Source organism: Vipera berus (assembly GCF_964194415.1).
Source record: "Vipera berus genome assembly, chromosome: 2".
NCBI lineage: Eukaryota > Metazoa > Chordata > Lepidosauria > Squamata > Viperidae > Vipera > Vipera berus.
This window is the reverse complement of record NC_138203.1, coordinates 18155725-18182846: the sequence shown is the minus strand read 5'-3', so window position 1 is coordinate 18182846 and position 27122 is coordinate 18155725. Positions and strand designations below refer to the sequence as shown.

General features: G+C 40.4%; 1 protein-coding gene across 1 annotated transcript in view; it reads left to right on the top strand.

Annotated features, from left to right (window-relative positions):
• Positions 1-27122, top strand: part of ADAMTS12 (ADAM metallopeptidase with thrombospondin type 1 motif 12) — a 169752-nt gene that overhangs the window by 89148 nt on the left and 53482 nt on the right. Inside the window, exons 4-13 of the mRNA XM_081317497.1 lie at positions 1334-1530; positions 2270-2353; positions 2982-3106; positions 10039-10188; positions 11656-11799; positions 14035-14179; positions 20624-20716; positions 22296-22441; positions 23834-24003; positions 25790-25923. Of these exons, the coding sequence (XP_081173623.1) occupies positions 1334-1530; positions 2270-2353; positions 2982-3106; positions 10039-10188; positions 11656-11799; positions 14035-14179; positions 20624-20716; positions 22296-22441; positions 23834-24003; positions 25790-25923 (1388 nt within the window). The remainder of the gene's footprint in view (positions 1-1333; positions 1531-2269; positions 2354-2981; positions 3107-10038; positions 10189-11655; positions 11800-14034; positions 14180-20623; positions 20717-22295; positions 22442-23833; positions 24004-25789; positions 25924-27122) is intronic.

The window sequence follows — 27122 nt, the reverse complement described above, 5'->3', positions numbered from 1 at the left end:
AGAAAAGGACCAATTCCTAAGTAGTGATTACTGAATAAAGATAAGGGAAGGGAAGGGGAAAGGAAGCTATCAAAAGTTCCTCTTTGAAGATGATTTATTATACTTTTTTTATTTCAGTATTTTGCTTTTCTATTTTTTTGCTATTAGCTTGAAGAATATAAAGTGAACGTATCTCATTTTATGTTTATTAAAAGGTAAAGGTAAAGGTTCCCCCGCACATGCGTGCTAGTTGTTTCCAACTCTAGGGGCCGGTGCTCATCTCCGTTTCAAAGTCGAAGAGCCAGCGCTTGTCCGAGGACGTCTCCGTGGTCATGTGGCCGGCATGACTAGACGCCAAAGGCGCACAGAACGCTGTTACCTTCCCACCGGAGTGGTCCCTATTTTTCTACTTGCATTTTTACGTGCTTTCGAACTGCTAGGTTGGCAGAAGCTGGGACGAGTAACAGGTGCTCACTCTGTTACGCGGCACTCGGGATTCCACCCGCCAAACTGCCGACCTTCTGATCGACAAGCTCAGCGTCCTAACCCATTGAGCCACTGCGTCCCTTTAGGTTTATTACAAAGTGTCATATTTTTAAAAAAGGGAAATTGTTCCAGCAGCTTCACTGGTCATATTTGCTCCCTAAATTTTATAAGCTCAGAGCAAATACAGTTGCTCTGATCAGGCTTAGTTTCTTTCAGGTAATCCTACCTGTTTCAATTGCCTTGTGGCATTGCGGAGTACCTCTACCTCTCTCTTTCTTCTGATGTTCTATCTACAGAGATGGTGATGAAAGTCTTCTTTTCCTGGGTGTGAAAGGGATAGTTGAAGAGTATCACCTAGGTAATTATATCCTACCAAGAGAAGGGCCAGAGAGCAAATGGTCTCTCTGGTTGCCTGGGAACAAAAAGCAGGGGAAAAAATGATCATGGGGAAGCAGCAGGAAGAATGACAGAGAAAGTGGGGGTATAAGAATAAATCCTTAACTTTCTATCTATATCCAGATAGATTTTCTGATCAATAGTTTTTGTGATGTTGAAGAGTTAGTGCCACCAAAGACACACTTCTGACAACATGATGATATTCCCAAGGACTGGTCTGGATTAGAGTCTTGTGAGTCTAGGTCAGGTATGATGTGTCTGTTCCTGCCTTCTCAAAGTTCTGAGGCCTAGAACTATTGTGCCTGATTCTTGAGACATGTCCTTCTGGTTGCTCTCCATGTCTTGAGGTAGACCTTTGACCATACTAGTCCATGTAACATTATGAGCCTGTGAGAAAGAGAAATCTCTTACTTATGGTACCTTCACAGAAAATACATTCAACACTATTTCATTATTATTATTTTTGTTTCAGAAACATCAAACTCTTTCCAACAGCAAGAACTTCGAAGGATGAAGTGGGAAAGGAACCGTGTGATGCCAAGAACAACCTACCGGCGTTCTGTCAGTAAAGAAAGATGGGTGGAGACTTTGGTAGTTGCTGATAGTAAAATGATTGAATATCACGGAAGCGAAAATGTAGAATCCTATATTCTCACTATCATAAATATGGTGGGTCACATAATTTTTTTCTATGGGGGTGGGATTAGATTTTGATTTGATTTTGATTCTATTTGATTCAGTTCAATGAATGTGATTATCCCCTATATTTCATTATTTTCTCCTGTCGTCTTAAAAATAGAATGAAGCTTTTGTGGAAGCACAGTTCTTTATCCTAAATATGCCTGAAGAGGTATGCCAAATAACGTTGAGAAAGTGTAAAAATTTACTCAAAATATTTTAGCAAAAGCAGCAACACTTCCAGTTCATCTAAGCAACTTAGTCCTTATCCATAGCAACCAAAATAAGCTCTGTATACGTTTGTCTTGCATTTTGTTTAATTTGCCCTTGCCCCTCCCAGCTTCAGTTATTATATGTTCCAGTAATTCCCATTTGACATCTCAGGATCTCTTCCTTTTCCTTTTGTCTCTTCTTCTTTCCCCAGTCTTATTTAGCTTGTAAATTCTTTGGAGAAAGGAACTATCTTTTGTTTACTGCCAGATGCCTTGATGTTGTCCGATAGTGTTCATGGGATTGAGGAACATGTGTCAAAAAAAGTCAAGATGTTGGCCACAACCATCCAATCAAAGCACATTAAAAAAAAGGTGGGGGAGTTCAATGGTAGGGTTGTGGCTGTCATCGTGACTTCTTTAACACTCCTCCACGGACACTCCTGACATCATCACTAACAGGAAAAAAAATATTGAAGAAATATAATCCACTAACTTCATATTGCCTGGCTTTGATTTAGGTGGCAGGATTATTCCATGATCCGAGCATTGGCAACGCAATCCATATTGTGCTTGTTCGGCTTATTCTTCTTGAAGAAGAGGAGGTAAGAACTTGGTCTCCTGGTTAGCCCTTGTCTTGAACATGTCATGGGAGGAAGATGCTTGAAGAAAAGAGTGAGTTTTTAGAGCCTTGCAAAAGAACAGAACGGTTCCTGAGCCTCCAGTTCCAGGAATGGGTACAATTGGCATACAATACATCTGGGATCTGTCCAGTCAAAGTACCCAGCCTTGTATTATTCCTCTTCAAAAATGCACTCTGTAGAAGAATTAGTATTAATTGCAGAATGTGTGCTTTCAAATAAGATAAAATGTTTAAATGTTATCATTATGCTTCGTGTATCCTTTGGTTTAGGAAGTATATTTGTTTTGAAGTAGAAAAAAAATAATGTTTTAACTTAAGAAAGGTATTGCAGTATCCTTTTGTGTTCTTTTCATCCTGTGAAGACTTCTCAATTTTTCCTATTGCATTGTTTTTTTCTCCCCTCACCTATCTTCACTAATAACTTTTTTTTAATCATATGCCAGGATTCAATAAATTACTATTATAATGATGTCTCTCACTTCAAGCAATGGCAATATTTATTAAAACTAAATTATTTTACCAGGCTTTGTAATTATTGCAGATACTGCTAGTCTTCTGACAAGATAATTCATTTCCCCTTCTCTTTGTAGCAAGAACTGAAAATCACCCATCATGCAGATAAGACTTTAGCCAGCTTTTGTAAATGGCAAAAGAGTATCAACCCGAAACTGGATACAAACCCACTTCACCATGATGTAGCTGTACTTCTTACCAGGTAGGATATTGTGCTGTCCCACTTACTCACGCACACATGTAACTGTGGTTTAGTGAGTTTATTAATATTCCCCAGCAATTCCCTTCACCAAAACTCAGAACTGTGCCAATTCAGTCCAGCCACGAGCAGGCCAAGATTAGTCGGCAGAGCAATGGCCTTCTAGTCCACAAAGCAATTGAAAGTTGCTCAAACAAAATAACTCCACCAGGCAAAACTTAAATCCACACACAAGGCAGCTCATGTGGCAAGGAAAGTTCAGAATCTCCAAGGTACAATTCCAAACATGGTGTCCATCCAGAGTGAAGCAGGAATCATGACAATCAAACAAAGAGCTAGAAAACCAACATGTTCCTAGCAATGCCTCCATCTGTCTGCCGTAATAGCCAGCTTTCCGGTGCAGCCCATCAAGGTGGGTGGGATCTTCTCCTCTTGAGTAGTCTGGCTGACTTCTGCTGCTCCTGCCTTTTCTCTGCCCTTCGTGTTCTCAGATCAGTGCAGAAGGCAGTTGTACCTCCTCTTCGCTGGCCGTCTGTCACTGCAAACTTTTCCCAGTGGAAGCCTCCTCCAAATCTCTTCCAGACAGCTATTCAAAGCCATCAATCAACCAGTGCCAGGAATAGGCGCCCCTGAGCTGACATCTGAGGAGGAATCTGGGGAGTCATCCAAGGGAGACATCACAGATATTCCCCTTATCTATTGGGTTCTTGTTCTACTTCTGAATGAGATATGGGTAGTCCTCGACTTACAACCACCAGAATTGCAAGTCTGAACTAGAATTTCTGTTGTTAAGCCAGGCAGTTGTTAAATAAGGGGTCCTTGGTGGTCTCTGAGCTTGCTTGTTTTCTTGCAGAGCTTTCATTACCCTGACTAGGTAACATCATCAGTACTGTTTGCTGTCGGTTTATATTCTGGTGTCTTGCCTGTCTGTGTGGGTGGGAGCGGTCTTAGGGATTCTTTGGTAATTAGGCTGTTTACTAATGGCTCTTTGGCAGTTTCTTCATTGGAGTATTGTTTACTTGATTGTTGGTCTGAAGTTGACCTAAGTTAATCTATGCTGATCTGAGTGCTGATTACTGGTAGAGAGGTGCTGGGGTCTTTTTCTCTTTGGGACTAGCTGATTGTTTCTTTTGCATAGTCTATAGATGTTATTAATGTCTATGTGTCTATTGATGGCTGATTTGTCAGAGTGCCAGGCTTCTAGAAATTCACTGGCATTTTTGGATTTGGCCTGGTCTAGGATTGTCACATTTTTCCAATTGAAACTATGGTTAAATCTGTCTATATATTGTGAAATTAAAGAATTTTCATCATGCCTTTTGACTACCAGTTGGTGTTCATGGATGCGTTCTGCTAGTCTTCTGTCTGTTTGTCTTACATAGTGATTGTTGCAGTTCTTATACTGTATGTTGACTCAGCCTTCCATCCTTCCGAGGTAGGTAAAATGAGGACCCAGATTGTTGGGGGCAATTAAGCTGACTTTGTAATAATGCCGCTTGGGGTGTGTGTGAAAGCCCTAATAAGCAGGCATATACATAGAATGAAGGCTACTGCTAAGCTTGTAAGCCGCCCTGAGTCTTCGGAGAAGGGCGGGATATAAATGGAATTAAAATAAAAAATAAAATAAAAAATAAATGTTGTAGATGGCTCCTTTTTTCTTCTGGGGTTGCTGGGTCTTTTGGTTTACTTAGGATGTTTTGAAGGGCTTTAGTTGGCTTACATGCTATGCTGATTCGATGTGGTTGTAGCAGTTTATTTATGGTTTCTGAGATATTCTTGATGTATGTCAGTGTAATTCTCTTTAGGGTTTGTGTTGGGTTGTACTGGGTTGAGTAGTCAAGGGCTTTTTGATAAGGATATGTGGGTATCCATTTTGTTGGAATGTGTTGTATAGATGCTCCATTTCCTTTTTCTGCTTTTCTGGGTTAGAATAGAATAGAGCTGGAAGGGACCTTGGAGGTCTTCTAGTCCAGCCCCCTGCTCAAGCAGGAGAATCTATACCGTCTCAGACAGCTGAATGTCTAGTCTCTTCTTTAAAATCTCCAGTGATAAAGCGCCCACGATTTCTGGGGGTAAGCTGTTCCACTGGTTGATTGTCCTCACTGTCCGGATGTTTCTCCTTAATTCCAGGTTGCTGTAGTGTGTTTGGGATCATTTAAATAAAGTCCTTACACAGCTTCTCCTGTGGGAGGTTGGGTTGTTGCTTTGGTAGTGGACCACCTGGTTAGTATGGGTGGTTTTTCTGTAGACTTGTGTTCCTAGTTTGCCATTGTGGTCTCTGCTGATCAGGATGTCCAGGAAGGGTAGTGAGTTGTTTTCTTCTTCTCTAGTAAACTGGATACCTTTAAAAATGTTGTCGATGGTTCTGTGGCTGTTCTCTAATTGGTCCTTCTTTGTTATGGTGAAGGTGTCATCTACATATTTGAACCATGTTTTCAGTTGTATTTATGGAAGTGCTATGGCTTCTAGATGTTGCATGACAACATCCGTTATAAGTTCTGAAAGCCACGATTCCATAGGTGTCCCTTTAATTTGTTGGTATATTTGGCCATCAAATCAGTTGTTAAATAAGTCACAACCAATTTTACAACCTATTTGCCACAATGATTAAGCAAATCACTGCAGCTGCTAAGTGAACCACACAGTCATTAAGTGAATCCTGCTTCCATATTGACTTTGTCAGAAGCCAGTTGCGAAGGTCACAAATGGCAATCATATGATCCTGGGATGCTGCAATTTTCTTAAATACATGGCAGTTGTCAAGCATCTGGATTTTTATCATGTCTGTGGGGATGCTGCAAGAGTCATAGTGTGAGGACTTTATAAGTTATAAAGTCACTTTTTCCAATGCCATTATAACTTGCTAAACATTGGTTATAAGATGATTTATACTTTATTAGAGTTTGGGGGAATTGGTTCCTTTTTAGTTTTTGAGAAGAAACAGAAATAAATTTGATGGATTTCTCAGTAGGATTAGTTGAAAACAGCTTTATGGACTATCTGACTTTTTGCCTCATATACTTTCATGTATTTTAGAAATATGTTTGTACCTTATTTGAATCAAGAACTATGCAAAATTGGATAGCTGAGTTCCACATATCAGAAGGGAAATTTCCCAATTCCTTTGCTTCCAAATAAACAAATAATCACATGAAGTTTACCGGAAGAAGCAGACAGCCTGCTTCTTCTGGTAAGCTTCATTTGATCATCAGAATTACAGCCTGTAGTATCCTTCACTATGACTATTGTGGCTGGAACCATTGTAGTTCTATAACATCTGGAGGGGTACTATTTCTCACCCCTCTCTTAAAATATCCTTATTCCCTTCCTACTTTTAATTATGAGTGAGTATGGCTTAATTACAAAGATCTGCACATCAAAAAGTTGTGTCTTTGAATGTCACCTCTCTTTTAAACTTATGAGGCACTCTTTGCTGTGCTGTTCTCTTGATATTCTCCCTCTTTATGCCTACATTTGCAGCAGAGGGACTCAAGCACACTGTTCTCTTTTACGGTAATTGGAAAGATTGCAATACGATACTTCACATGTCTCATGTGTTACACTATATTGGTGAGAAAGAAACAGTGCCTGCTATTGATATACCATACCCAGGACCTATGTGGCTTTTTTTTCATGGTTCTTTTCTTCTAATTCTCTCTTGATCCTCCTTCCCATAACTTTCCAGTATCATTCGCTCTTATCCTTTCTTAAATCGAAGAGTAGGAAGGGGATATTTAGGCTACTCAATCCCACCTTCAGCTTAATTCAGGAATCTAAATTAAACCATCTCCAACAGCTTCTGCTTGAATCCATTCAGTAACTGAGAACTCATCATATCTCCAGCTCATTAGTTCACTGTCAAGCAACTCTTACCCTTCACTTTCCCCCCCTCCCTTTCTCTCAGCATTTGCTTATTTGAATCCATTATTCTCTAACTGTCATGACTCTGCTAAGCACTAACTTACCAAAATGCTATCTGTCACACTGTCACATCGTCACCATTATGTAGAGGACAGTCCCTGTTATACCTGCTTGTGTTTAATGTCTTCTAGATTGGGTGGTGGTGGTGATGCTTATCAGCCCATTTGGATGACAAGTTTCCTCTCTACGCTTTGGGATAGGGTGAGGTTAGAATGGAAGGGAATGTGGGGTTTGCGTGAGGGAAATGTGGCTGTGGTTTTTCTATTTTGGGGTATATTGATTTTATTGTTACATATGTGTCATTTTATTTTTGGTTGTAAGCCACACCGAGGCTGATTTAAGATGGGGGAGGAGTTGTGCAAATGTAACCCATCCACCCACCCCACCTACCCATCCTTCTATCTCGTTGGCAGTTCCCCATACATCCATTCACCTAGAAAAGGGGGGGAGAGGAAACACCAAGTTTTCAATCCCCATGCATAGATTTGTATACCCATGTTTCCCTGAAAGTAAGACCTATCCCAAAAATAAGCCCTAGCTTGATTTTTTTGGGGTGGGCCTAATATAAACCCTACCCCCAAAATAAGCCCTAGTTTTGGGGTGAGGCACACAGCTAAAAATCAAGCTAGGGCAGGGGTGAGGGGTGGAGCTGCCCCATGAGCCACGCACCCAGTTATCAGACAGCCGGGCCTCTCCTTGCCGGCCCACTTCTTCTGCAGCATCCTCGGGCCTGCATTTCACAGTCAGAGGCTTTACGGAAGGCCACTGCAGCAGAGAACCAAGCTATGGTTTCAATCCATAGCTCGGTTCTCGGCTGCAGTGGCCTTCCGGAAAGGCCTTTGACTGGGAAATGGAGGCTGAGCTTCATTCTCAGCTGCAGAATGAAGCTGCTCCTTTGGTCCCAGAAGACGTGGGTCAGCTGGACAGGGCTGTCGGTGACGGAGGTGAGTGGAAAAGACACTTTCCCCCCAAAAAAGTAAGATCTGGTGCCTCTTTTGGAGACAAAATTTAAAAAAATAAGACCAGCTCTTATTTTCGTGGAAACAGAGTATAAGCTTGGATTGTTTTGTATTGCTGCTGATTTACTGTCTGACCTGATTAGCTATAAAGAAACTAATCTAGCATGGTCAAGGCTATAAAATTACTTCAGAGTAAACCAGTTCCTAGGTAACAGATTATGTAGATTTATGGTGAAGATTTACACTCATGTCTCTGGTAAAGCCTGACAATGCTTTAGCCAACCCCAATTATCCATAACTATTAACCATGCTAGATGGGATTTATGGGGGTTGTTATCCAAAATTTCTGGATCATATTGCCTAACTTTGCATCAATTTATATTCAAAACTTTTAACAAATGATGATGATGATAACTTTATTGTCACTTTGAATGTACACCAATCGGCATACATCAAAATGAAATTTCGTTGCATACAGCTCTCAAAGGGTCACCACCTCCGATATATACTCCTTGTTTGTGGCCCGCTCAAATTTCACATTGTCCATTTTAGTCTCTAGGGAGTGAACGATGGCAAACAGGACAGATGGAAATGGGGCTCCATGTGGATTAGCCCTCAAATTCGCTTGTATTCCGACAACCTCGCCTTCTTTCCTTTTTCTGATCCTGACTCTTCCACCTTTTCCTTAAAGAGGCCTTGCTTCTTTTCGCCCCTGGAACACGCTGCTGCCGCCGCCACCAACTCCTCCAAAAGCCTCTCTCTCTTCCTCTGGGCCTGCCGACAGCCTCATCCAGTTCCTTCGCTCCATAAACTCCAGGTCCTCTCCTCCTCTGCCTCCTCTGGAAACAGCCCTGATTTGCAATAGAATCCATCATCCATCAGAACCTAATCTACTAAAGGAAATAAAATGAAGGGGAAATGTTTTTGGAAAACAACTCCCGTCCTCCAAAACTCTTTCCCAGATAGAAAAATGCAGAAGCAAATATTTTTGGTTCTTAATTAACAGTGTTGTTTGGCTACAGTAATCACTGGGCTGTCTTGCTTGTGACTTTTCCTACAACAGTGCTTGTTAACAATAATTGCACACTTTTGAATACCGCTGTAATGACCTGAAATCTGTGACTCACTTTGCATTTTGTAAACTGCATTTTCCATATGCTATATAATGCCTCATTTCTAATTTGGGAAATTATAATTCAGCTTCTGAACACAGCTTATGGTAAGGAGCAGATAGAATGAGAATAAAAATGTTATTAGACCATGGAAAATACTGACGGGAAGGGAAAAAGCTGTAACAGATGCAGAAGGACATTTGTTAAAAAGTTCATTTAGGGCAGGGGTAGGCAACCTCAGCTCTTTTATGACTCATGGACATCAACTCCCAGAATTCCTGAGCCAAGCTGTCTCAGGAATTCTGGGAGTTGATGTCCATGAGTCATAAAAAAGAGCCGAGGTTGCCTACCCCTGATTTAGGGCAACTAATCAAGGAGAAAAACCAACCTAGAACTAAGGAGAATTTTCCTGACAAGTAGAACAATTAATCAGTGGAACGACTTGCCTCCAGAAGTTGTGGGTGTTCCAACACTCAAAGTTTTTAAGAAGAGATTGGACAACCATTTGTCTGAAATGGTATAAGGTTTCCTGCTTGAGCAGGGGTTGGACTAGAAGGCCTCCAAGGTCCCTTCCAACTCTGTTATTTTGTTATTCATATTAAACAAACAAGCACATCTATGAGATTATTATTAACAAATTTTTGATTTCATAGCTCCCTCTCCTTGTTTCTATTATTTAGGGGACAGATAAAAAGATTGTGTGGTTACAAAAGGGAGGAAATGCAAAGCCAGGAACTCTGGAGGTTGAACCTCTAGATCTCTACTGAAATATGAATCTTGGCAGATCCCCAAAAGGGATGTTTGCATCAACCGCATTATGTACACTTTCCTAGAATTAAGAGCAATAAAAACAGTGGCCCTATGTTCTGAATGTGGGATTACCTTGAATGCATAGGGTTTTGTTTTGTTTTTTTAATATTAAGCTTTTTTGCTATGGTCACAGAAAAGACATTTGTGCTGCCATGAATCAACCCTGTGAAACCTTAGGCTTGTCCCATCTCTCGGGCATGTGCCAACCACATCGAAGCTGCAACATCAATGAAGACTCTGGCCTACCTTTGGCCTTCACAATTGCCCACGAACTTGGACACAGGTAATGCATATGCTGGAAGTCTTCTGGAGGTGGGGCACAGTTAGATTTTTTTTTTAGATTGTTCAGGCAGAAATTGCATAAGACTGAAGATACAAAAAGCAAAGGAGAAGATAATTAGTAAAAAAAAATGTTATGCATTCTCCACTTCTCTTCCATTTCTCCAACTGCTAACCTTTGAACTTTAACCATATTGGAAGTCTTGATAAACAGGGGTTTTAGGGGGATTCTTGCTGCTCTCCCTGCATGGTTGTTTTCTTGCAGATATTTCGTTACCAAACTACAGAAACATCAGCTAGTAAGCGAGTGGGGTTTGCTCTCTGTTTATATATAGTGGCTTGCTCTGTCAATGTGGGTGAGAGTGATTTTACTGGTTCATCTCTTGAACGGCTGCATCTGGCTGAAGCACAAGGAAATGTTCTCTGGAAGGAAACAATTCCATTTGGTCACAGTGTATACTTGGGAAAGAGAGTTAAGAATGTGCAAATGAGCAAAACTTAACTAGAGGCTAAGTCATACGACTTAGCTAAGGGAACTAGGTACAGTATGTTTTAGCCTAATGAAGAGAAGGCCACACCAGTCTTCTAATACTTGAAGGGTTGTCACAGGAAAGAGGGTATCGATTTATTCTCCATAGCTCCTGAGGGTAGAACAAGAAGCAGTGGGTGGAAGCTCGTCAGAGGAGATTCAACCTGGAAATAAGGAGGAATTTCCTGACAGTAAGGTGATTAATTGGTTGAACAGCTTGTCTCCAGAGTTGTGGTTGTTTCATTGCTGGAGATTTTCAAGAAAGATTGGGCAACCATTTGCCTGGGGTAGCATAACTCCTGCCTTGGGAAGGCAGTTGAACTAGAAGACCCCCAAGGTTCCTTCCAGCCCTATGATTCTCTATGAAGTAAACTTACCATTACATAGCATTATTTAGTATTATTGATGATTAAAGTGTAGGGATTGCAGCTTTTATTTCATACAGTACCACCAGGATTATGCTGACTGTATATGTTCCCTTCGTATCCTTATAAATAAAGGTGCTGTATCATAACCTAAAGGATCTTAGGAGGGTTTTTTGAATCATTCTAATATTTGCACATTCTATTTTTTAATTTAGAAACTGTCTGCCATTGTGAATTGCCTTTAATCTGTTAATGCTAGCCAAAATATATTAAAATCAACCTTTACTGTTTACGTAATTATCTTCATCCGTTCTCTGAAATTCAAGTATTATTTTTTTTTAAAAAAATGCAAACAGGATGCTAAAGAGGATACCCAAAAGAATTGCAATACCCAATGACCTGCAACAGGTTATTCCTTCTTTAGGTTATTTAAAATCAACTTAAGAGAGTTACCTGTGGTGAGACGGGCAGCAAATTAATTAATTAATTAAGCAAGCAATCAAGCTGCCCTATCCTCATAAGCTTTTGTGGCAGAACTTTGTTTTGAGATTTATTCCTTGGGTTTCTTTCCCTTCAGTTTTGGCATCCAGCATGATGGAAAAGAAAATGATTGCGAATCAGTGGGAAGACGGCCATACATTATGTCTCGGCAGCTACAGTATGATCCTACACCACTCACCTGGTCACGATGCAGCAAGGAATACATCACCCGTTTCTTAGAGTAAGTCAAGGTGACAATTTGAAAAATGGAACAAAATTGCTCTAAGCATCCTTCAGTTACCTTGCTACTCATTGGGCTGTAGGCTTGTAGATGAATGAAGATGGATCCACAAATATAACTTTAGAAGCCAGTAGGGATTTTTCTAGAGTTATACGGTAAATCTTGTGCTGAAATAACAGTACTGAAACAAAGGTTTATATTGTCTCTATGATGGCTGGATAATATACTGTATTATTTTGAATATACTGTAAGTCACTACAGGTAATCCTGGTTTAGGAACCATAATTGAAATGAGCAACTCTGTTATTAAGCAAAGAAGTTGCTAAATGAAACAGTGACTGTGCTTATGGTCTTACTTCAGCTTTCCTTTGTTTTATAGACATATAAAGGTTGTAAATGTGAGAATTGATCACATCACTTCTTCATCACTGTTGTAACTATGAATAATCACTAAACTAGGCAACCAGTTGGTAATAGAGAACTAATTGTAATTGGGATGCTCCCTTTGTTGATTAATCCTACCTGTCTTATTTTGGGTAAAAACTAACTCAGCTGACTCCGTGCTAGAGAATAGACCATTTCATTATAGGGTGTTTCATGTGTTGAATTAATTTCCCCTGCAATATTCCATTTTAATTTGAAAATATTCTCATTAGGTGAAGCCACCTAAACTATAAAGGCCATTCTTGCTTTTCTTAGCTGTATGAAATCCAAGATCACATTTGTGGACTTCTAACTGTTTAAATTCTCTTATTTTTCAAACGTATTTCTCAAATTATCTGTCAAATGCCTTCCAGATTGTTGGATGGTGCACTAGAAGACGTTCTGAGAATTCTTCTAGGGTTGCCTCAGGAATAGGATAACACATCACTTCAACTTCATTGATGCAAACAGTTTAACTAAACAGTTAAAACAGTTAAGACAAGGAAGCTCTGTCTCTCTTGCTGATTGACTTCTTTCTAAGCCAGGAATAAGCAGACAGTGATGAACCATAAATCTTATTTCATTGACTGTTGTGTCATCTCCTTTTTTCTTCTCCTCCTCTTTCTCCTCTTGCAGTTATCAAGGACTCCAGATGGCGGGCAGTGATATAACACCACCATTTTCAGGATTTTCCCCTGTTCACCCTGTTTAGATGATTTTTTCCACTCTCAAAATGTATTTAGCTTGTTGAAGTTTTATTTAAATTTATTATTTTACTTAGTTTTCCACCCCAAATAGGTGGACATTTGTGTTACTTGGCTGCTTATACGGCAAGGGTAGCAGTTGGCCAATCATGGTTAAACTCAAAAAAGCTAAGCAGGGTTAAACAGTCTTCATATATGGATAGAAGGTTACTGGGAAATCTGAGGGCTATAGGCTAGGCTGGGTAATTTTAAAAACATCCTAGAAAAAAGCAAAAGCAAAATATTTCCATCCTGTTACCAGGAAAACATGTGGATGTGTCCATAGGTCACCATGAGTCAAGCTTGATTCATTACAGTCTGTTTTTAATTGGCATTGCACTTTGCTGATGTGAACTTGGGGCAATAGGGAGGCCATAAAGGGGTTGGAGTCTTTTAAGGGTTTAGAGTTTTCTTCTACTGCTTTAAGCAAAATATTCCCAGATCAACCTTTCTTCGTATGCCTTGCCTCTTAAATCACCATCATCATAATCTGAGTCATCTCATTAGCTTATTAGAAAATGAACTTATCAAAACAGGATGCTCTGATAAAGCTGTTGCCTAATCAGCATTGTAGCTTCACTTCCTACACACAGTTACATATAATATTTTTTGCAGTAAGGGCTAACAAGAGTCATCATGGACATTCTGGCTTGTAAGGATTTCTCCATCATCGATTTCTCCATTTTATTATTTTTATTGTAAGTACAGAGCCACCTTTTCCTTGCTGGTGCCACTAGATTAACTACTCAATCAACTACTTCTTCAGTCTCCACTGCTGATGTGGAACTAGGGTCCTTTTATGACTTGTGGTCTTGTGGACTTTAATTCTGGGAATTGAAATCTGCAAGCCATAAAGAGGCCGTAGTTCCCCACCTCTAGTCTGGTAGGTGAAGAACTTGTAATGCAACACATTTAGAAGGAGCCAGGTTAGTGATTGACATAGATGATAAGGAGTGGTTGTCATTTCTGTCCTTCCTTGAAATATGAAATTACATTATAGTTACCCCACAATAATATTTTCATTGCCCCCCATAATTTGTAAAGAATTAATCCCAGATGTCCATTGCAGCCACGGATGGGGTTTTTGCCTGGATGATGTTCCCAAGAAGAAAGATCTCAAGCCACCATTCATTGCACCTGGAGTCATTTATGATGTTCATCACCAGTGTCAGTTACAATATGGACCCAATGCAACATACTGCGATCAAGTGGACGTAAGCTCCTGTATCCAATATTGATGGGGATGGGGGGTCATTTAAAACAAAACAGGAATTATCATATATTAGTCTTATTTATTTATCAAAACTGTATACCACCTCTCACCTGCATGACTCTGGTTTGCAAATAAAGCCAAACAATCATATAAAAAAGTGTAGTTAAAACCAAAGTTAAATACAGAATCAAAACAAAATTACAAGTGGAGCAGTTGAAAAGTTAAAAAGGCAGAGGGAGTGCTTTCAAAGCAACCAGCCCAACCATGCTTAGTGGTAAAGAATATGGTTCACAGTATCCTAAAGCTCCTTTATTTGCCTTTATAGTGGACAATCACTTAAATATGAGCCAGCAGTGTGCTGCAGCTGCCAAAAAAGCCAACACAGTGTTAGGCTGCATTAACAGAGGGATAGAATCAAGATCACGTGAAGTGTTAATACCACTTTACAATGCCTTGGTAATGCCACACTTGGAATACTGCATCCAGTTTTGGTCACCACAATGTAAAAAAGATGTTGAGTCTCTAGAAAGAGTGCAGAGAAGAGCAACAAAGAAGATTAGGGGACTGGAGGCTAAAACATATAAAGAATGGTTGCAGGAACTGGGTATGTTTAATAGTTTAATGAAAAGAAGGCCTAGGGCAGGGGTAGGGAACCTCAGCTCTTTTATGACTCATGGACTTCAACCCCCAGAATTCCTGAGTCAGCTGACTCAGGAATTCTGGGAGTTGAAGTCCATGAGTCATAAAAGAGCCGAGATTGCCTACCGCTGGCCTAGGGGGTGACATGATAGCAGTGTTCCAATATCTCAGGGGTTGCCACAAAGAAGAGGGAGTCAAGCTATTCTCCAAAGCACCTGAGGGCAGGACAAGAAGCAGTGGATGGAAACTAATCAAGAAGAGAAGCAACCTAGAACTAAGGAGAAATTTCCTGATAGAACAAATAATTGGTGGAACAACTTGTCTCCAGAATTTGCAAATGCTCCAACACTGGAGGCTTTTAAGAAGAGATTGGACAACCATTTATCTGAAATGGTATAGGGTTTCCTGCCTGCACAGGGTGTTGGATTAGAAGACCTCCAAACTCCTCTCCAACTCTGCTCTTCTGTTATTCTGCCATGAACACCAAACCTCATAGAAGTGTTGCTTCAGAACAATGGATTCCAAACTCTGAAGCAGAAATTTCCCATTTCTTATGAACTGTGGCAATTATATAGCCCAGTGATGGCGAACCTTTTAGAGATTGAGTGCCCAAACTGCAACCCCAAACCCACTTATGTATCATCATGTGCAGTGTGGGCATGGCCCATTGGGTGGGTGTGGCCAATTGGGTAGGCGTGGCCCATTGGGTGGGCATGGCCGCAGTGGTAACAGCAGAATGGGTGGGACTAAAAAGCTCAATCAATCAATTCCAACTTGGTGAGATTTTTTCCCCCCACAATTGATTGATTGAACTTTTTTTTTTGCACATGGCGGCAGAGACGTAAAGCGAAAAGGTTTTATAAAACCCAGCTGAAGGCCTAGGACTGGGGCGATAGTGCGGGTGCCCACAGAGAGGGATATGCGTGCCACCTGTGGCACGCGTGCCATAGGTTCGCCACCACGGATATAGCCAATACAGATGCCAGCTTAGAGGAAGCCAATGTCTTGAGTGAGATACGTCTACATATCTGCCATGGGACACATGTGAGCTAAAGGGGATGAATATCCGGAGGCCTCAGGGTTGCAGCTGGCATTCCAAAGGTATTCTAAAAGAAGGTAGAAACAATGAAATATATGGTAAATATTCAGTTTAACTGTTTGTGTTCCTTTTAATTATATATTAGTTTAAAATACGGTAACACAGATAGTTTTCAACTTACAACCACAACTGAGCCCAAAATTTCTGTGGCTAAGAGAGATATTTGTTAAGTGAATCACTGCAGCTGTTAAATTAGTAACATGGTTATTAAGTGAATCTGGCTTTCCCATTGACTTTGCTTATCAAAATGTTGCAAAAGGACACTGCAAACTGTCATAAATCTGAACCAGTTGTTAAGCATCTGAATTTTGATCACGTGACCCTGGGTATTCACACTTGGCCCGAAGTGTAAAAAACAGTCATAAGTCACTTTTTTTTTTAGTAACTTTAAATGGCCAGTAAATGAAGTGTTATAAGTCAAGGACTACAAGTATCTCTACCTTTTCACATGTTAGATTATATATGTCCAGATACAATTTGATTTATTTCAAATCTGAAGTATTTAACCATCATGTAAAATGATAATTTTAGAAAATATTTCAAAATCCTTCCCCACCAATATTTTAAGATAATTTCAAAAAACTGGAAAAAGTCATATGGGAAACAATGAAAAAGAGTATATTTGTTTTCTGTCTAAGATTTTTCTGTGCACTCAGCTCCAAATGTGATACTAAGCCTTGAGCTGATGGCCAGGCTGGGGGATTTTCCCATTACTCCTACTGACTTGAACTGGCAGCCTAAAGTCATAGAGTACATTCCCTTGATGTCACAGACTGCAGTATACAATTAGTTGTGACAATTCCATTTTCTGTTCCTTTGTGCCTTTTAGCTACTGCCTCATTTGCTCACAAACCTCAGCTGTACGAAATAGCTTTGCAGGTAATAAAATAGCAATAAAATTAAAATTACATTTTAAAGCTGCCATTAAATGTTATGACATTCCAACATCCTACTGTTAAATAATAAGAAATATATGCAAGCCTTATATACAGCTTTCATTAAATGTTATGACATTCTAAAATCCTACTATTAAATAATAAGAAAAATATAGAAGCATTACGCACCAATGTCAAGAAAGACTAGGTCACCAGATTTATAAACGATAGTTGTAAATGTTAATATTACTTTATCAAAAGGTTGTTGTAACACAATCTTCCAAGTCTGGATGTTCTTCCTCCCTCCCTTTCTTTATCTTTATGAGAACCAGAGAGGGTCATATCTGAGACACTTATTCAAATGTAATTTTTGTCCCAGATTCAGATTTCTTTTATCTAACCGTTGTCTTGGTTGCAGCTCTTTCTCTGGTTCCATAAACTTATTCCTAATGTCCTTTGCAACTGTAAACATGTGCCCACATGCATATCTTCACACAAAGGGATGCCTGTTGCTCTTGAGTTGGTCCCCATAGGCCAGGGGTCGGCAACCGGAAAAAGGAAAAGAGCCACTCAGAACCAGTTCCATCACACAAACAAAAAAGTGGGAGCCGCAAAAAGTGCATGCACGTGCATCCACTCACGTGCATGCGCAAAAAACATTTTGTGCATGCGCAAACTGGGAGGCACCTGCGCGGCGACGGGTCTCCCCTTTGGAGAGGTCCGCGCCGTCCCGTTCGGAGACCTGCCGCGTTCGTTAAACATGGACGAACGCGGCAGCTGTGCAAATGGGATAGCGGCGGTTTGGCGAGTGCGCGCGCACCTCTCCCAAGCCGCCGCCGTCCATCGGCAGGTCTCCGGACGGCGGCGGCTTGGGAGAGGTGCGCGCGCACTCTCCAAACCGCCGCCATCCCGTTTGCACAGCTGCCGTGTTCGTCAATGTTTGACGAACGCGGCAGGTCTCCGGACGGGACGGCGGCGGCTTGGAGAGGTGCGCGTGCACTCTCCAAACCGCCACCATCCCATTTGCACAGCTGCCGTGTGCGTCAATGTTTGACGAACGCGGCAGGTCTCTGGACGGGACGGGGGCAGCTTGGAGAGGTGCACGCGCACTCTCCAAACCGCCGCCATCCCGTTTGCACAGCTGCCGCGTTTGTCCATGTTTGACAAACACGGCAGGTCTCCGGACGGGACGGCGGCGGCTTGGAGAGGTGCACGCGCACCTCCGCCCTTCGGAAAGGTGCGTGCGCACCTCTTGGAATGGGCGGTGCCACTCTCCATTTGGAGAGGTGCGCGTGCACCACTGCCCGTTCGAAGAGGTGCGTGCGCACCGGGTGGCTGGGAGCCGCAGGAGACAGCTCAAAGAGCCACAGGCGGCTCCTTCCATAAAAGCCAAGGGTAGGAGAATGGTAGCCATTCTTATCTGAGAAGTAGGTCTACCTCCAAGCATTCCCAGTGTTGGGCTCTCTCCCACCACACTTCCTGGTGCTGAGGGCCATTAGTAAGTGCCATCTGGCCATCTGGAAAAGATGGTCTCTTTAGATATCCAGGTCTTAAGCCATTTAGGGCTTTGGAGTTAGAACCAGCCTACAACAAACTTGAATTGTACTTGCAAACACACTAGTCTCCAGGGCAGTTCCCACAGCAGTGATGTATGATAGAACCAAGACTGCAGGTAACTGGTGTGTGTGTGTGTGTGTGTGTGTGTGTGTGTGTGTGTGTGTGTGTGTGTGTCACAGGTTTTTGGCTAGTCTTCCAAGAGCAGCTCTATTTGAAGTTAGTTACAGTAACTTGAAGTTTCTCAGCCTCAGCAACATTAAAATGTGAAGACGTCAACTGCCAGAATTCACTGGGGAATGTTGTAGTGGCCTAACTGGGAAATGATAAGGGTGATTCACTCAGGAAAACTTGTTTCCCATTTATGATCATCTGCTTCCTACAAAAGCTTTTCTGTGCTGTTCTACAACAGTGGAAAAGCATTAAAGCCAACATTAAAACCCAGTGGAAGAAATATTTATTAATGTTATTATTATGTGTGATTTATTCGCACAATTCCAAAATCTGAGACTACTTTAGAATATACATGAAAAAAGTTTTTTTCTGAAAGATGCTTGATAAATCAGTGTAGCAGATTAGTGAAGGTAGAAAGCCATTCCCTCAAGGACTTGGCAAAGTATTAGAACTAAATAAACAACAAAATAACAACTGTACCATGAACAAAGGATTCTTAATATTTGTGTGCAAAACAGAAAACAAAAACATTTTGATAATAGAAATTGCAGACATATGATCAGCAATTTTTATTATCAAAATGTTCTGTTTAGATGTATATAATATACATATAAAATATATTAGAAAAGCGATTGATACCAATTGAAATAGGCTAGTATCAATTCTTTGTTATTTAATCTTATTTCAGTAGAGATGAGGTCTATCCATACTGGTTTATTACACCACAATTAGCTGAGACCTGTGTCAGCTCATAAGAACTGGACATTTAACAGTTTACCATTTTTTTAACTTTCATGAAAATAACTATTTATTAATTTCTCCCCCAGTTACTAGGCAGCTAGATCGCACACTGCTCTTTCCCTCACCAAATACTTGGGAACAGCCTTAAGCCAAGCCATATTATAATGGTTTTCACTTCTGGTTCCTTAAAATGCTATCACCATCTTGACCTGACCTATTGTAGGTTTGGCAGCAATACAAATCCCTTCATTTTCTGGAGGACTGCCTGTCTCTTTTGATGCCATCTAGGGTTTGCCCAGATTTTTGTGGTCCAGAGTTGGGAGCACTTCTTTGTGGCCACCATATACTAAAAAAGGACCAGTAGAAAGGAGGAATCTAGTATCTTGATGACTCTGTTGAAGAAAAGTTGAAAAATTCATGCCTGCTGCTTCTGACTTGCCTACTCTTAGAGAGGACAAACCTTCAAATTTGTCTTACAGGTCAGGGCCTGGAATTAGGATCTGAGGGTGTAGGCAAGACAAGGATTCCCTTCACTAAGAAAGGGAAACAAAACAAGCAAACAAAATTCTAGCTTAAATTTATTTCATCTTCAATATTGCCGAGCCAGAATTAAACTAACACAGCTTCCCAACTTGTTATTGTTGGAACAGATCATTCCAGATTCCTTTCAAACTGGTATAAAATCTTCAGGCAGAAATGCCCCCTATTTTCCATTCTGCTTATCCTAGATTCAGTGATTTAATGGGATGAGAAATATTTGCTTCCCCCCACCCCCCCACCCCTATCAGTTAATGAGATGTAAATACCTTCATGGACCATTGTAGATCCCCAGGCTTCAATGGACTATGTTTGCTGCTCGACAGGAAATGAGTATAGTATCGGAACAAAATGCAATGTTTTCTCTCCTGGGAGTTTATTCTGTTATTCATTTAATAAATCTGCCAAACAACTCAGTAAGAAATAATTGTATTTGGTGCAACTCCTGAATGAATTGAGAAGCACAGATATTTTCAGACTTCAAAAAAGTCAAAATGGTGACTATGATTGCACAGTCAAAGCCCTGCCCCTTTTTAATGTTTATTGCATATGTTGCATCCATGTAATAAAGAACTTGGAGTATACAGTCACATCTGTCATTGTCACTTTTTTGACCCCAGCTTACAAGGGAAGAACACTTGGTGCCATACTGCTTCATTGCTCTTTGTTCCTACAATGTCCACACATTTATCAAAGGATGATCCAGTTTCTTGAAACCAGTCCTTTCAAGCAAATGTATTTCTCAGCCCTCTAAAATTCTGTCAGGATTCCATAAACTGTTCATTGATTTGTGTTATTATTACATTTCAAATTATTGTTCTTTCAGAATATTTGCCGGACCCTGTGGTGCTTTGTGAAGGGTTCTTGCCGTTCAAAACTGGATGCTGCAGCAGATGGAACAAGATGTGGAGAGAATAAGGTGATGATAAGATGGAGAAGGCAAAAATGGGAAAGGTAGTTTGGCCCCTGTCTGGTTTTATTAGTGCTGCGAGAATTCAGACCAAAGCTTGGTGGCCTCTTATGCAACATTTTGATTTTTTTTCTCCCCTGTATCTGAACTTTGCTTTCACTCAACATTACTCACAGCAATGTCTCTGCGTGAGTTCAATCTGAAATTTTGATCCTCATCTTAGCACTGTCATTTTCTCCACTGGTGAAGTTAGACCTTTGGTCTCTTTTCAAATCAATGCCAGATCCTCCATCCTCCTGTAGGAATATAAATTCCTTACTGTTGCAGATGTGTTTTTAACATGTCTTGGTAGCAATGACAGCTCAATGAAAAAGTGTCAGTATCTTTTCCTCTGTCCTAGGCATTTATTTATGTCAAGTACAGAAGTATTTCTACAAGATAAATGGTTCATTCTCCCACCCACGGAGTGTTCTTTTGTTTGCCTTTTCTAATCTTTTCAGCTAGTTCACCCTTTTATTGCAATAACTGAGTCCCTCCTATCTCTGGAAGATCCAAGTTTGTTTTTTACCTGAGCAGATGAATTTTAATACTTTGTGTCTATGGGACTTTTCACATAAAATATTAAATAGGTTTTCCACAGGAATTTTGATTTATTCAGAATCAACTGATATAGACTATTTTTATGCTAAGCTATGGCTTCATTTTATAATAAATGAAGTCATTTCTCCAAGATGTCTTGCAGATACATTTAAATTTCCAACCAGCTACAGCCAGGGTACTTGCAATTCTAACACATCTGAAGAACAGCTGATTAGGAAAGACCCGGGTACATATATACAGTTTGGCGGGTGGCCTTAGAGAATTTTTTCTTTTTAAAATTAGTCCAATTCAGTCTAGCACTGAAGAATAGAATTATATGAACTTTTAACTGTTGCAGAAGGCTTGAGCACCCTTTTAGAACAGGACTGGACTTTTTCAAAAGACATTTTGGAAGGAAGGAAGGAAGGAAGGAAGGAAGGAAGGAAGGAAGGAAGGAAGGAAGGAAGGAAGGAAGGAAGGAAGGAAGGAAGGGTGGGTTCCTGCTAACTGTGAATTGTAGCTAAACAAATTGTTGAATAATATATCTTCTCCAAAATTTTCTGGTCACAAAAGGCTATGTCCTGTATACTTTATCCAATTGATTATGCAAACTCTGTAACTGGATCTCCCATTTTCTTTGCAAATCTCTAACTTTGCCAAAAGTTTGAGGGAGGGGATTGCATCCCTCCCCATCATCCAATCTGCTATGAGCTATGGTGAGGAAATCAACAGGCACAAGAAGGGTTCCATAATCCTTTAGCAACTCCCATCTGCTCAGGCAGCAATTTCTCTGGATCAGCATGGCACAAAGTAAAATACCCACCCTCTCATTCAGGTACCTCTTCACACCTCTTCAGTTGCATATAAATAGTTGGGCTCAATCTTGGCTTTCAATGAAAAATGAATTCTCTTATGCCAGTTACCAAAGAGCTGCTATGGTAGATGTGTATTTTCATGCCAAACTGGATTTTTTCCCCTGACCCCTTGCATTTGCTGCTTTATTATTCAGTGGTGCTTCTCAGGTGAATGCATAACAGTGGGCAAGAGCCCTGAAGCAATTAATGGCGCATGGGGGTCCTGGTCATCCTGGTCACACTGTACACGGACATGTGGAGCTGGCATTCAGGCAGCTGAAAGACACTGCAATAACCCAGAGTAAGACACTGAAGATTTCAATCGCCTTATAACCTAACAGTCTGGTTCCAGAGTACTTAAAGAATGGCTGCATTGAAGGGTGGCATTTCCTGTCTTTGGAGTGATCTCTAGAGATTCTTTCCCAAGGTTTCATACAGTAGCTCTAGTCTTTTGCAAGTCATCTGTTCTGAAATCTAACAAGAGTCAGTTATCTTTTTTTTCAGCATGGAAGAAAAAAGAGGGAGAAAGAAGAAATATAGAGGGAGAAGAAATAGGAGGCCTGGTCATCTGGGACCTTGACCAATCTATCACGGCATGTAGCTTCTCTCTTATTCCCAATGGAATGGAAAGAGCCCATATCATGGTTAAAGGTATCAGATCTGGAAGAGTCCAAGTTTTAGTCCTGCAATAAACATTAAGCCAACAGAGTGACTTTGGATCAGTCAGTCTCCCTCAGCCCTAGGAAAAGGCAATGACAAAAGGACTTATCCAAGCAGTTGCCAGGAGTTAAGAGAGACCCAAAGGCACTAAAATAGATAGATAGATAGATAGATAGATAGATAGATAGATAGATAGATAGATAGATAGATAGACAGACAGACAGACAGACAGACAGACAGACAGACAGACAGACAGACAGACAGACAGACAGACTAGAATATAGCATTCAAGAGCGGTCTGCCTACCTTGATTAGATCTTCCTTTTTCTGAAAAAGTTTCATTGTCTAATTAAAGATAATAGCAGTTGATGTGAAGAGAGATAAGACAGTTTGCCAATTTTGATAAGATCTGAAAGACCGTGCACATTTCCTCAGCCATGGAATCCAATTGGGTGAATTTCAACCAGCCATTTTCTGTCAGCCCAAGCTACCTTATAAGGATATTGTTGAAAAACAGAGAGAGGAACTGCCTAGAAAAAAGGTGAAATACAAATCTAAGAAAAAGCAGAACCTGAAACGTTTCTTGGAAGTAATTTGCTGTTGTGACAAATGAAGAAAGAAACTATAGTTTGATTCAGAAAGCATCAGTGTGGTACAGTGATTGGATTCCATTAATTTTTATTATATTTTATTTATTCATGTGTATCCCATCTATATTATATTTATACAAATAACTCAAGGTGGCAATCATATCCAACACACCTTCCTCCTCTTATTTTCCCCACAACAACAACCCTGTGAGGAGAACTGGGCTGAGAGAAAGTGACTGGCCCAAGGTCATGTCAGATTAGTGCAAGAAGTGTGTGTGTGAGATCCACATTTACCAACCTATTCCTTTGCTGAATTTATCTCCCAATGATGCTGTGAGGACAGAATGAAGACAAGGGTTCTGTGTACATTTGCCTCTTGGGAAATGTAGGATGTAAAAATAATGATTGATTTCTTTATTTAAAAGTCACTTCTTCATTTTTAGACCACAGTTTGGAGGGAAGTATTGCACTGGGGAGAGAAAGCGCTATCATATGTGCAATGTTAAAGGGTGCCAAAAGGCAACCCCGAATTTCCGACAGATGCAGTGCAGTGAGTTTGATACAGTTGCCTACAAAAATGAATTCTACCAATGGATCCCAGTTTATAATAAAGGTAAATAATCTGCTAACAATCTGAATAATAATCTGGTTAACAATCTAGATTTTGTTTAGATGAATGCTTTCTTGTCAATACAGGCACAGTTTGTGAAATACTCCAAAAACATTGGCACTAAGACATGCTCCTTAAGGAGAAGGATAATGCTACTACAGGTAGTCCACAATTTACAACCTCAATTGATCCCAAAATTTGTATCACTCAAGTGAGTTTTGGCCCATTTTATGACCTTTTTTGCCACAGTTTTTAAGAGAAACACTGCAGTTGTTAACTCAGTCACATGGTTGTTAAGTGAATCTGGCTTCCCCATTGACTCTGCTTGTCAAACGTGGACGACATGAACCCAGGGCTCTTCAACCGTCATGAATACGAGTCAGTGGCCAAGCATCTGAGTTTTGATCATGTGACTGTGGGGATGCTGCAGTGGTGATAAATGTGAAAAATGGTCACTTTTTTCAGTGCCATTATAACTTCGAAAGTTCACTAAACAAACTGTTGTACATTGAGGATTACCTGTAGTTTCGATTGGACTCCGTAGTATGTTGAAGATACTCCTTCCAGACAATAATCCACTCCTTTCTGGGGAGGATTCTTGGACCCAAAGGCTAAAATGCCCTCCTGGAGCAGCTCTTTGCCCATTTTGGTTATTTTTTTGTTCTTCCTGCTCCTTAGTTTGAGTAAAGCCAGCAATCTCTCCTCTCCTTTCCTTTATTGTAAAAAAGGAACATAATTCTGAGCACAATTCCAGTATTTGGAGATGCTCTGTACATTCCTGGGTTTTTGGTTTGCTGACTTCAAAGAAACAGAAAAAGAAAAAAAAATATTGTCATAGAGGGCAGTGAGAAGAAACGTGGGTAAGAGGCAAATTAATGAATATGAAGGATGAAAGAAAATTACATGCTTGCACTGGAATGGATAAAGCTAATGTTGAGGCCAAGCTGAAATTAACACTTCCTATCCAGTAACAAAAAGAAACAGCAGTGTATATGGCTATTTAAGCTATGGAAATTAAAATTCTCAGTCTGGCTTTCCACCAATAGTGTTTTTGGCCCAGAAACGCAGCTGAGAATAAATAATTTTGGAAGGTATTTACAAATACGTGTATTGTAAATAGCAGCAGCTCTTATGGCTGTTTTAGGAACCAGCATGGCAGTTCCATTATACAAAATGACTCATGCCAATTGTTGGCCTCGTGAGGAAAACCTGTCTCTCTTGCCCCACCCACTATCTAGCTGAGGGATATGTTGTCTCTTATCTGAGAGCTCCCTTGGCAGTGTCTCTTTGCCTAATCTCCCAAGGTCTTTTACACATACCTGTCAAGCGCTGGGGAAATCAGGAAATCCAGGCAGTTCAAATGAATATAAAGGTTTATTGCAAGCTTAAGCTCTCTACAAGAATCTGAACTGCTAATGGCCAGACCAAATTGGTGATAGATAAGAGTCATTGGAATTCGAGATGGGCTGGACTTAGATCTTTTGTGGGCATGAAGGGACACCAGGCTGATGATGCATTTGTGTTTGACTCCTCCTTGGGGCTTAGCCTGGTCATCTCCTGCAATACCATTACACCAATTTTTCTGTACCAATTTAAGAGCCTATGTTAGGAACTGCAGGAAGATTGGAGCATAGATCCAACTGACATTAGTTGGCTGAGTCAATGAAATACTAATTTTTACAAAAAAGCTTTGAATCTTTAGTCTTGAATGAAAGATGATACTATTAGAGCCTTACAATGCGGCTTTAAAAATATGCTTTATTGATTTAATATTTGGGATTTCTCCCAGTTAGTCCCTGTGAGCTGCAATGCCGCCCTACAAACCACCATTTTTCAGATAAGATGTTAGATGCTGTAATTGATGGTACACCTTGTTTTGAAGGAAACCGCTACAGAGACGTCTGCATTAATGGCATGTGTAAGGTATTGGGTATGTTTCCTTCTCTGGAACATTCATGGGACTTCAGATTTGCAGACTTGCAAATATGGGCCAGGCAGATTACAGCTTTATACACTGGTGCCAGTTTGTATGTCTGTGGTGGACAATGTTTTGATGGCCAAGTTATTATTTGGGAAGTGATTGATAAGGCAATATGATTGGGGTGGTGGTATGGGTGCTTTTCTTTATATCAATGTCTTTTTTTATTTCAACACGGGTGGGGGGGAGAGATATCATTGAAGTTTCACAGTTTTACTGTCATGATTCAGCAAACTCTGGAGATTGGAAGTTGCCCATTTCAGCTTCTTGGCTCTTCCTAGATAAGCTGCCCAAACTCACACATTTCTGCTTCAAAAATGGAAAACAGTATAAGAATAGGATTGGGTGGCCAGGATCACAAGATCAGGCAAAAGCTGAGGATCATTGGAATATAAGGTGTTCTAATGCTGGGACTGTAACGTTGTATTTGGCTGGAGAAAGGATCAGAAACCAAAGCCATTGGCAAGATAACGTGCTTCATATGATTACAGTGCTTAATCCTACAATATGCTAATATGCATACTGTGGTTTCCAATGGAGACAGCTCAGCAACTAATTTAGAGAGTGCCAAAGATAGCTACTGCTATGCCAATGAATTTATCATTGGTAGGAGGATTGAAAAATCTGGAAAAAATGGGAATTAAGACCATGAAATGTTTAGTAACAATAATGTGGCACATAAGGCTGATATTAATATCTCCATAATCATGATGAGAAGATGTCTCAATAGCTTTTTAAGTAGGTCATCACTTCATCCTCCTCCACTTTCTTTGAAACTCATTATGGAAAATAGATTTCATAGCAATTGGTCCAGATGACATAATCAGAGATTTCTAGCTGATATTCTGATTCTCAAAATCGTTTCAAATTACTTGTTCAGTGGAGGTAGATTTAATTACATTTGGGAGATTGGATGATTTTAAGTATGGGGATGGGAGTTTTCTTTCGCACCAATAAATTGCAGAAAACCCTAAAGTGGAGCGGATTGTTAATTGCCTTCTCCACTTCATGATGTCCCATTTTCCTCGATAAGTTTTTAATGCCCCCCCAAATAATTGGAAGGTTGATTTGAAGTTCCCTACCCATCAAATGTTACCCATGTCTGCTGAAATTTGCAAAATATTTTATGCTAGCTGTGAGAAAT